This window comes from Pituophis catenifer, unplaced genomic scaffold (assembly GCF_029215685.1).
Source record: "Pituophis catenifer annectens isolate HBS135680 unplaced genomic scaffold, rPitCat1.0.hap2 SCAF_2, whole genome shotgun sequence".
In the NCBI taxonomy this organism is placed as follows: domain Eukaryota; kingdom Metazoa; phylum Chordata; class Lepidosauria; order Squamata; family Colubridae; genus Pituophis; species Pituophis catenifer.
In genome coordinates, this window is record NW_027256882.1 from 253837084 (window position 1) to 253849292 (window position 12209).

General features: G+C 32.4%; 1 protein-coding gene across 5 annotated transcripts in view; it reads left to right on the forward strand.

Annotated features, from left to right (window-relative positions):
• The window catches only part of ARB2A (ARB2 cotranscriptional regulator A), a 224095-nt gene that overhangs the window by 114328 nt on the left and 97558 nt on the right, over window positions 1-12209 (forward strand). For all 5 annotated transcript variants that reach the window (XM_070935758.1, XM_070935760.1, XM_070935762.1 and 2 more), the window contains one exon: window positions 6082-6201. In XM_070935758.1, the coding sequence (XP_070791859.1) occupies window positions 6082-6201 (120 nt within the window). The remainder of the gene's footprint in view (window positions 1-6081; window positions 6202-12209) is intronic.

Here is a 12209-nt window from a genome sequence, read left to right on the forward strand (position 1 = left end):
ACATGTCAAAGATGTCTTGGCCACAAAATGGGGGATAGGAAATGTTTCAGAAGGGACCCTCCCAAGATTTCTGGAGAGTAAAAGGAAAGGAAGGGAGAAATATTCACAGTTTTGCAAAATTATGTTAATGTAACCTAACAATTAAGATAGAGCTAGTACTCCTGGTAGTGCTTCTTTTCTGCACTATCTTAAAAAATTGAGAATAATTGAGAATACCAAAGAATATAAAAAAAAAAGTTACTACCATATATGCTTCGTGGTTATAAAAAGGCCCTTCTATTGGTCATATTAAGCTGTGCAATATCCACAGGAAATGGGAATATCAGAACATGTCACTGTCGTCATGAGAAATTTATGTACATATCAGGAAGCCACAGAACACAATGAAAGAGACTAACTCCAAGTTGACAAAGGAGCCCAACAACTCTATATTCCCCTTATTTATACAGTCTATATGTGAATATATGTTGAAAGTTTCCTGATAGCCAAAAGTGCAAAAGGTATGCAAGCGCTAATAATAAAAGTCAAGGAGCACAGTGAAAAAAATGGGACTAAAACAAAATATCAAGAATGCCAAAAATAATGACAATAGACATAAGAACCAGCCTTAGATTTGAAAATATATTTATTTTTATGTTGCCTTTATTATTTTTATACATAACTCAAGGTGACAAACACAGGTAATATTCCTTCTTCCTCCTATTTTCCCCACAACTACAACCCTGTTAAGTGGGTTGGGCTGAGAGAGAGTGCTAATCAAGATATCAAAATGGTAGATAGCTTCTGTCTTTTAGAATCAACCATCAACAGTAAATGAACTAGTAGTCAAGAAATACACCACAGACTGGCACTTGGTAGACTAATATGAAGGGCTGGGAAAAGATAAATAAATGACATGATGTCTCTATACTTGCAAAAGTCAGAATTATGAAAGGCATGGTCTACCCAGTGACAGTCTGTGTAAACAAAAAATGGATTTTTAAGAAACAAGATAGGATGAGTTTGATTGAAAAGATGAAAATTAAATGAGGGGTTGAAAGGATTTTTGGAATAGTTAAAACGGAGAGGAGACAATGGGCTTGTTAAAATCTGTTGAAGAGAAAGTCATTTTATTTTGTAACTTCAGTTTAATTTCTTTTTTCTTGCACTTTTTCTCTTTTCTGTAGGAAATTCTGGTCCCAATTGCCATTGTAACTCAAGGGCTAGCTGCACTATATAACCATCCTACTATAATCTGCTGCTATAGGTTTTGACTGCAATATTGATAAACAAAAGTACATTTAATCAGTATCCAGGCATGTCAGATAAAGACAAAACAATTATAAACATTTTACACTGCTTCTGGACTGGATTAAAAAGAAGTAGAACTAGCAAGAAATTGGGTGATTAGAAGGGGAATTTCAGTCCCTTCAGTTATACTATGAACTTTGAATTCAAAGTTCATTAGAAAGTGATCATTAGGTATTTTCTTCTTTTTATCAATGAAACAGATCATTTCTGTATAAACTTTGTTATTTCAAACAGATAATTAAAACCTATTTTGTTAATTCACAATATTTACTAATGCAATGGAGTGTGGCTTATGAATATTTGGTTTTTATGTTTTTTTTAAAGAGCTTAGGAGTTTATCATATTAAGTATGTGTGTTTTCTGTCAATTATATGTAAAGAAGAAACCTTTGGAAGAATACTGTAATTTTCAGTTTATAAATTTGTATTATAGATAAAAAAATCTCTTATATTTCTTACTACAAAATTATTTTATCTTCAGAGTATTCTTTCATTTAATTTCCAGCTCAGTGGAATGACAAATGTTTTAATAATTACTGACTTATAATAAGATATATGATTCTTTCTTTTTCAATAATATAAGAACTAGAATATCAAAATTAAGAACAGCACTTATTAATTTTTCATTGTGTTAAATAGTATATTGAATTCTATTAATAAAATATTTCATTTTTAAAAAGTGGCTTAATTTGTCAGATTGTGCATGAATTTTTTGTTAAAAGCAGTTGGTTAGATAATGGGCAAGGAGGAGTAGAATAGAATAGAATAGAATAGAATAGAATAGAATAGAATAGAATAGAATAGAATAGAATAGAATAGAATAGAATAATAGAATATTCTTTATTGGCCAAGTGTGATTGGACACACAAGTAATTTGTCTCCAATGCATAAACTCTCAGTGCACATACAAACAGCAAAGTTATATCATCGAAAGATACCAATAATAGGAAGGAATGATAAAGTAATAGGAAAGATGAGAAGGATAATAGTAATACAGCCCTACTACATCGGTAAAAATCCTTAGGCATAAAACAGTGCTGTGGGGAATTAGGTGTTCAGTTTTTTTCTTTTTTTTTTTAATTTCTGTTTTGTTTGTAAAAAACCTCAATAAAGTTTCTATAAAAAAAGAAAAAGAAAAACAGGCCTAGTGGGCCATCGCGTGCCAGGAGTGGGGGGGCGGGAAGGGTGGGTCGCATGCGCGGGGCGGGGTGCATAGAATTATGGGTGTGGGCATGTGCGCGCGTGAACCTCCCCGCCCCCCCTCCTGGCACGCAATGGCAAAAAGGTTAGCCATCACTGCCCTATAGCAACATCCTGAGAGGAGGAGTTGAAATAGTTTATGTTGAGTTTATTTATATTTATTAAACAATTTATTTAGAAATCAACTATTGTTGATAACTTATTTTTAACCATAACATTACCAGCAGTTAGTCATTTTTGTCACCAAGTCGTAATGAAAGTGAAATATATTGTTACTCAGCTTTCCATAGTTTGTCCTTTTAACTCCTTTACTGCAAAGAATTTTGATGCAGTTAGAACTCTGCTTCTCAAATTTTCCATAAAAATATATCTGATTTCCTTCATTTTTCCTTTAAAGCTTTGGAATATGTGTTGTAGTTTCTTTGCCTCTACTGGAAGTAACTAGTTTTATAAAACAAGTTTGCCAAAGTGCTTAAAATGGTATTTAAGAGGTTTGATGTTTTTAACCTCCTTGATTCAAGTGTATAATACTTATGTGAGAATAAAATTTATGTGAGAATAAGCTGAATTCTTAGTGAATTATCCAACATTGAACACATAGTAAGACAAGGATATGTAATTTCCCTGTAATTGTTTAATATTTATGGATAACTGTATAAGGAATGCTTCAAATGACATTAATTTTTTTATTATAGATGTAAATGCAAATATTCCTCTGTATAAAGAAAATGTCTTGCAGGTATCTGAAAACTGATATAAAGTCAGCCTGGAAAGAAAACCAATTGATTTAAAATTAAAATATTTGCATAACTCTGGGATAATAACCTTTCCCATTGGACTTTGGGCAAGTTGCCAAATATCTAACTCCTCAAGAAGTTAGATACTGTAGGTGGGGCAGGTTTTTTACTTTGGTATGTGTTAAATTTATACAATATCCTGGCTTTCATCCAGGAGTTCATGTTGATGTATAGAGCACCTCCTTCTCCAGTTTTCCCCCACAAATCCCTGTGAGATAGATTGAACAGTAATAACTGTCTCAAAATCATCAAGTGAACTTTTGTGACCAAAGGACTATATCATATGGCAATGAAATGATATAGCCAAGAAATTAATGGACCAAGATGATTTTTGAGAAGTTACCTGCTTGTACACTTGGTAATTCCCTTGACTTCTGGCACATGAAAATAACTGAGAACATTACATATTCTGAAGCAGCCTCTATTCCCAGTACAGTTTTTAGAGCCCATGGTTTACCATAGGTATGTGAACCATAAGATGGGAAGAATGGTACAAGTCTATGTTGGGGAGGGGAAGTGTCCCCCCCCCTTTTTTTTTGTTTGTTTGTTTCTTATAAAGGACAAAACTAGTCTGAAAAATGGTTTTAAAATATTGAAATTGAGGCACCTCAGGAATATGGGTGGAGGGAGAGTTATTGAAATTGTGACACAATCGTGATACAAGCATTGTGTAGCTACAATAATTACTGCTATCTACATAGTAGCTATTTTGAACACTACAGAGCTCCCTCTTACCACTTTGATTGATTACTTGGCTTATTTAATTGTATATTTCTCAGTTTATTATTGTATGCATGAAGAGCTATGAAAATGAAGTAGTTGCTGGATGAGAGATAATTTTTTTCTCTGTGTATATACTGTAGCACAGGGATTTTCTTATTTTTTTGCATTCAGTCTTTTTTATTATATAGTGCTGCAACAGTTTGTATTATCTATTAGAACTGAATATGATCTCTGAAAGCAATGTTTCTTAAGAGTGGTCCAAGAACATCTCGAGAATCTCCTAGATGAGATCTGTAAAATCAAAATTATTTACCAGTTATTGAAGTCATTTGCATATTTTGGAAGCAACATCACTCCTCTCATTATTTTTTACTTGTTTTTGTAAATGTAGTGTTACTTTTACGTAAGTCAGTAAAAGAATATTCTACAAAAGTTTCAATTTTAATTGTTAATATGGTAAATATTGATAAATGTAATCTATACAATCAAACCAGTGGTGGGTTTCAAAACTTTTTACTACCGGTTCTGTGGGCGTGGCTTGGTGGGCATGGCAGGGGAAAGATACTGTAAAATCTCCATTCCCACCCCACTCCAGGGGAAGGTTACTGTAAAATCCCCATTTCCTCCCAATCAGCTGGGACTTGGGAGGCAGAGAATACATGCGGGCGGGGCCAGTCAGAATTTTTACTACCAGTTCTCCGAACTACTCAAAATTTTCGCTACCAGTTCTTCAGAACTGGTCAGAACCTGCTGAAACCCAGTTCTGAATCAAACACTCTTTTGGCATTCTTCATAATTTTTAACAGTGGGAAGGGTTTCTGAGAGGAAAAACTTTAAGAAACACCGGTTTAAAGTACAGTAGAATAAAAATAAGGAAGAATGTAATTACTGGTGAAAATGTTGATTTTAGCATAGCAAAAAAACCCCACAACATACGTTCTAAAATGAATATTTTTAAATGGAGTCACTGTAGAACAAAATCCTTGAAGAAGACTGAATAGTCACCCTCAAAGATTGAATTGTGGTCTTTTTTTAATGTAAATCAAGAAAGGGCAAATCATTTTATGCTTGTAGTATTGATATCCTAAATGGTAATTAATATTGATAATATAAATATTGATAATCTTTCTTTCCCTATTTTCAATACTATAAGTCATCTAAATAATAGTATGTTTATCTTTAATCATACATACAACATCACTGTATACCATTTTTTAACAATATACATTTTTTATAACTTATAAACTTTATAAAGTAAAAGTATGGGCAATCAATAACTCCTAAACTAGATTTTAATGGGGTGTCTAGTTACCTCAGGCTTCAGCACAGGACAAACAACATTTCCCAATAATTTATTCCTGTCCATCTCTACCAAAGACCCCTCTATAATATACCCAGAGCTCCCAATGTGTTCTATCAAAGAAGCTATTTTTTCTAGTAGGATACTGAAATGTAGATTAAAGAAGGGGAAGAACAGCATTAGTACCCCATCATCTGATCCCAACAACTGTACTTTAGTTAATTTAATTTAATTTAATTTCAGTTTATTACAATGTTGTATTAATAAGATAGCCCAAAGTTAGGATCATAAAAGGCTTTCGAGAATCATTATCCAGTATTTTTTGTTTTGTTTTGTTCTGTTTTGTTTTGTTTTGTTCTGAGAAAATAAGGGTAATCATAACCTGTTGTAAGCCCCTAAAAATTGTTTGTATCTTGAAAACAGGCATTAGAATTTAATATATACTATATTATATTATACTCGGAGATAAACTGGTCTTTAAATTAGATTTGTTGTTCTCCTCCACTGAAAAAAGGACTATCTATTTAATTTTCACAGAAGTTTACATTTTAAATTTTACATGTTATTACATAATCCTTGCTGCCTTGTATGTAATATCTTCCTTCTTATAAGCTTACATTATTTAAGTTCATTTTATGGAATGTTTTAATTGCTGGTTTTATTATACACCTCCCAGAATCACTTAGTATGGGATGGGCAGTCATATAAATTTGACAAACAAACAAACAAATGTACAACAAATTAAATGTTATTTTCCACCTTCTCTTTTTAGGAAAATGGCTCTCCTGAAGAACATGCAATTTATGTATGGGACCACTTTATCTCTCAGTCGTTAGCTGAAAATGTATTTGTTGTTGCTCATAGTTATGGTGGACTGGCATTTGTGGAATTGGTAAGTTATATCATTTTGCGATTCCATATATTGCTTTGAGCATATATTTGCAATAATTAGGCTTTTCTTTTTTCTTTTTCAATATATATGCTTGCATCTGATTCTTTTCCATGTAGAGAATATATTCAGTTTTGTTCCTTTGCTAACTAGAAAAGTGCAAGTGCATAAACTGAAGATGTGAATCTTAATACTCTGCTGTGGACCTGATTTCTAAAAATACTTGTCCGGTTTATTTACTTAAGAAAAGTATGTGGTCACCATCTTCAGCAAATAACTCTGGGTGGCTTACAATAAAATACAACAAAATAACATAAATACAAATAAAATACAATAAATGAAAACATAAATGAAAACAATAAAAGTAACATAAATGCAAATAAAATATAGTAAGCATATGTGGAATGCAAAATACCAATGGCATAATCCTCAATCAACATATTTATCACTGTTGGGGTCTATTGAGAACCTGGCTGTTACGTTTGTGAGAAAAATAAGATTTTTACAGACTTTTGGAAACCCAACAAGGTTAGGCCAACAAGATCTCCAGGGAGAGGATATTTAACAGGCTAGGTGCCACAATAGAAGCCTCTTTTCCTAGGTCCAGGAAGATGGAACTGTTTCATTGAGTAGACCCAGAACAAATCCACTCTGCTCAGTAGATAAAAACTTATATGTAAAATGTATAAATGTCTGTTCTCTTTTCTGTTTCACTTTTTTAATGTTTCATTGATTCATTCATTGATAGTTGTGTAATTTGATTTTTTTCTATGCAAAAAATGAAATAAACTCTTCCACATACGATATGCATAATCATTTTTATATAAAACATTATAAGTGAAATATTACATTAACAGTAGCAAAGCTTTCTAAAATAATCAAGATATTTAGTTTAAACAGCTTTAATAAGTTTAATATGTGCTATTTAATTTAATTTAAATTTAAGCTCCACTTGTAATATAGAGAAAGTATTGCCATAGTTACTAATATATCAGTTATACAGATAGAAATTAAAATACAGCTTTAAAACTCATTTCTGTTAGGATATTGGTATAAGATGCAGTTCTTTTTTTATATATGTAGAGATAACTGAGTTAAAACATTTACGTGAAAACATTTTTTTCAATTATTCTTTGATTACATAATAATAATAATAATAATAATAATAATAATAATAATAATAATAATAATAATAATAATAATAATTTTATTTCTATACCGCCCTTCTCCTGAAGGACTCAGGGCGGTGTACAGCCTAATTAAAAACAGAATAAACATCAATTTAAAATAATTTAAAAATATTAAATAAATTTGGCTTAATTTAAAACCCCAAAAATTTAAAACATCCAATTTAAAATTATGTTGCTAACCCAGCCTGGCGGAACAATAGGGTCTTGAGTGCGCAGCGAAATACCCGGAGGTCAGAAATCTTACGAATTTCCGGGGGCAGTTCATTCCACAGGGCTGGGGCTCCCACAGAGAAGGCCCTCCCCCTGGGTGTCGCCAGCCGACATGACTTGGCCGATGGCACCCTGAGGAGACCCTCTCTGTGGGAGCGGAATAAATGAGATGAAATGAAATGGGAGAACACAGAAGATTTTGCTATACTTGTTTGCTGGAATTTACTAAACTATATGTCTGGAACTACTAGGCAAGACATAGTTAAAGTTTCATTTTACAATTTTAGTTATTCAATACCTACATCATCCAAAAACTAGTTTTTTGTGCAATGATCAAATCACTTAATATACTAAAACATATAAAAGTGTATATAAATACTTTGAAAGCCAACAATAAAAACTGCAGGACTAAGTTTGCTTTGGCTTCCAGTGTTTGACAAAATTATCCTTTTCAAAATGTTACATGCTGTTCATATTATGAATTGTGGATAGAAAAATATTAATTATTGGATTAGTGACATAAAGATTTGGCTGACATGACTAGCTGTTTTTATGTTTACATTTCTAATAACCAGGAAACGATGCCTAATCAGTAAGCAAACTCTTTTATTTAAATTCTGAATAGCATTTTAAATGATCCATATGATTTTCAAATTTTTGTTGCAATCTTTGATTTTAGTTTAATCTCTTTAAAATAATATAAAAATCTGTAAGGAAGACATATAAAATACAGAATATGATTCTTTATGGACTCAAGTATAAGAAATGTTTTGAATTTGTATTACTTCTTCCATTACCATCCCTCTATCCATTTGCAGCTCTTGGCTTGAGATGGCATGGCTAACAGATGACCAACGTGTCATTCCCATTTTGCTTGTTTCTCTTGTCATGCTGGTGGATATCTCTTCACTTTTGTTCTTCTTTAATATAACGCTTACAGATGTTTCAGAACACAATTTGACTTCTGACCTTGGGGCTTCTAAGGTCAGGGTACTCAGGGCCTGTGAAATTATCACAAGCAGAGCTTAAAAAAAAATTTCCCCATTGCAGAAAATAAGCAATAAGTAAGAAGTTAAAAAGGAGCTTTGTCAGATAGACAAGATGGTCTCAGTAAGGGTCAGCTTCTATAGTCTGCTGTCTCTGCAGGAGGCATATGCATGGGAAGAAGAATTTAATATACAACTCTAGCACATCACGAATCTATCACAATGCAAAACTAGATCTAAAGAATAAATTTGAAAGAAGAGTAGGTTTAAAGTCTAAATATGCTATGAAAGAGGATCAATACACTTAATAGGGATTGGCAAACATTAAGCAGCAAGCATATCTGGGTTTTTTTCTTTGACTTAAAAAAAACTATAGATGCTTACTGAATAAAACATATACTTAACAATAAAACTACAGTGACTATATTTTTTAAAAAATCAGCTAAAGACAATCAATATGAAATGAACTTTTTTCTCTACATAAAACCCAAGTTTTACAAAATATGATTCTTGGATGTCAGAAATATTCCAATGCCCCTTACCAAATCATAATACTAAAACAAAAAGTTTTAAGGAAGATATGAATTTTTTAAAAAGCCAGAAGGGAAAGCGAAATCAGGCATTGAGAAAGAGTTTATATGGATAGCCTGGAATTTGAGATAGTGTCAGGACATTTGAGTTTCAGCAAGATGCTTCTTCATATATCTCCCAAGAAAGAGAAAACAATCTGATTCTTAATGTTTACAGGCATCAGAGCAAAAGCAAAGCTACTTGATTTCAATTTTGATAATAGCTTTGTACAATAAGAGGTTATGTTCTTTACCAGAAAATTGTGAAGAGCATATGAAGGGGCTGGATGAAAGATTCAGATAGAATATAATTTACATTGAGTTTAAATCTCCAGCATCACATGAATTACATTTTAGGACACTGAAGGAATTTTTTGATAAACCAGTCAAATCCCCAGATACTATCTTTAAGAAATGTTATGCCTGTGTTTGTTTTACAAGAAAAAAAAATGGGTCCAAGGAAGTATAGTCAATCTAGTGTGTGTGTGTGTGTGTATATGTACACACACACACACACACACACACACACACACACACACACACATATACACATACACATACACATACACATACACATACACACACACACACACACACACACACACACACACACACATATATATATATATATATATATATATATATATATATATCTGGGAAAATTCTAGAAGAGATCATAAATAGAGCTATAATTATAAAGTTAATTAGCAGAGGTCAGCCTGGATTTGTCAAGAACAACCTGCCAGACAAATGTTAATACAGTACATCCTTAGAAGACTATGGGAATACTTTAAATTTTTGTTTTGTTTTGTTTCAGCAAAGTGTTTTGGCAGAGTAGCCTATGCTACTCTGATTAGCAAGCTAACTAGAATAGAATAGAATTCTTTATTGGCCAAGTGTGATTGGACACACAAGGAATTTGTCTTAGATAGCATGGCAGTTGTGTGGCTTTTTGGCTGCTTGGAAATTGTGTTCAAATAACGTTCATTAAATTTTTCAATTAAATTGATCTGACACATTAAGAGGAGTGCCACAAAATTAAGTCCTCAGATCTCTCCACTTTAATGTTTTTATAAATAACTTGGTTGAAGAGTAGAAGATGCAAATAATACAAAATTGGAATGAAATAATTAATACTCTGGAAGAAAGAAATAAAATTCAAAATGAACCTTTTAAGTTAGAGAAAGGAGACAAAAGTAATAGAATAAAATCTAATAATTGAAATACACATGTACCAGATTAGGATTAGCTGTGTTATTAATAAATTATGAATCTGGGACAACCTCCCCAACTAACAAATGTTATTAAAAGGCATAGGCTTTTGTTTCATTAGATGCATAGAGTAGTTGAATGATGAAGGATTTAAACTGGGGTGAGGTGGAGGAAATGTTTGTGGGGAGGGAGATGCAGATAGATTCATTATGATTTCAGGTAAAGGAGAAATTTCAGGGGTAATAGTTGTGAAAGTGTTGCTTTAGGAGAGCCATCTATTTATCCATTGCTGTGTCACTGATTTGCAGGTATAGGTTATTGCCAAAGATAAAATAGTTATGTATGACTACAAAATCACATAGATTGGTGATAAGGTGTGCTATGTTTATTTATATGTTTATTCATTTGTTTTAATTGATTTGGTGCTGCCCGACTTTAGAACAACTCTGAAGTTGAGATTATCTTCCTAGATTAAAGTCTATGTTTAATTTAATTTATTTGATTAGGTGCTACTCAACTCCAAACAATCTGTTTCTGGTGTGTGTTTGGGAAAGATACTGCTATGTAATGCTTAAACATCCATGATAGTTACAAGGATATTTGTTGGGATGGGGGTTGCCAATGGATTTCCATTTTCTTAGGAAATAAACTGGTGTCTCCTACATAGCTGGGACTGTTGGTAGCATAAGGTTTGAATAGAGTCCTTGAAATGTGATATTCCAGCTGTGATGATTTTCATCCTTGAAACAATGGGGATGGCCTTGGTGTCCTGGTTTGTGTATTTTGGAATGTAGATAGAAAATACCAGATTGTTGCTGTAGAATGTTTTCATTTTATATGAAGGAAATTCTTAGGAAATTCTTTTATGAAATTGTGTAGTTTTTTTGTATGTTGCACTGAAATCTGAGGATTAAATTTGGTCAAACATGGTGTTAGAAAGTGGTCTCTTAGCATAATGTACCTTATTTCTAATGACAGTTCTTTGACTATAATGTGATAATCATCCTTGTATATCATCTCCTTCTGCCCTGCTGAGATTGTTGCATAAGGGGAGTATTTATTGATGACTGTAGTTTGAACTTGATGCAAGTATTCAATATAGAAATGCAATTTATTGTTAACATCTGTCTGGAAGTGTTCACACAACATTTAGTTTTTTACGCTTTTAAAATCTATAGTTGTATGTTATCTCAGGATTGACAATGGTTGTATATTTGCCTTCTGTCTTTTCTTGAAAGTATTCCTTAACTCTTAAGGGGTAAAATATGTTTCAAAATCCTCACACAGTTGTATATTTTTTGGTGGGGAGGAATTTATTGGATTAAAAGGATAAGCCTTATGCAAGAATTGACTCTTCACAGTGGCTGAATGTGTGGCTGGATAGATTCACAATATTAAGGGTCTGTGGATGGAAACTTTAAGAGATCACGCTCTGCTCACTGCAGGATCCATTAAACATTCAGACTCCAATGAAGGAAATCTTACCATTTTTGTCACAACCTATTTCACTGGCTGACATCTCATACCGAGAGGAAGACCCTGCTAACATGTAGACTATATCTACCTCCTTATAGTTTTATCCTGTTGGTTCTAGTTCTACCCTGTATGACAACAAAGCATAACAAATACTTACATACCACTATTATAGGTATTCCTTGTTTACCATTTACTCACTTTTTTATAATCTGTTCTCCAGTATTGATGACAGAACTAATCTCTAATTCTCTGATCTTCCATTTTTACAAATAATATTCTGCATTATTCTTGGACTTGAGTTTCACCTTTGTGTGTACTTAAGGTTAATATTATTAATTATTAAAATAAGATTATAAAAGATGGTAATA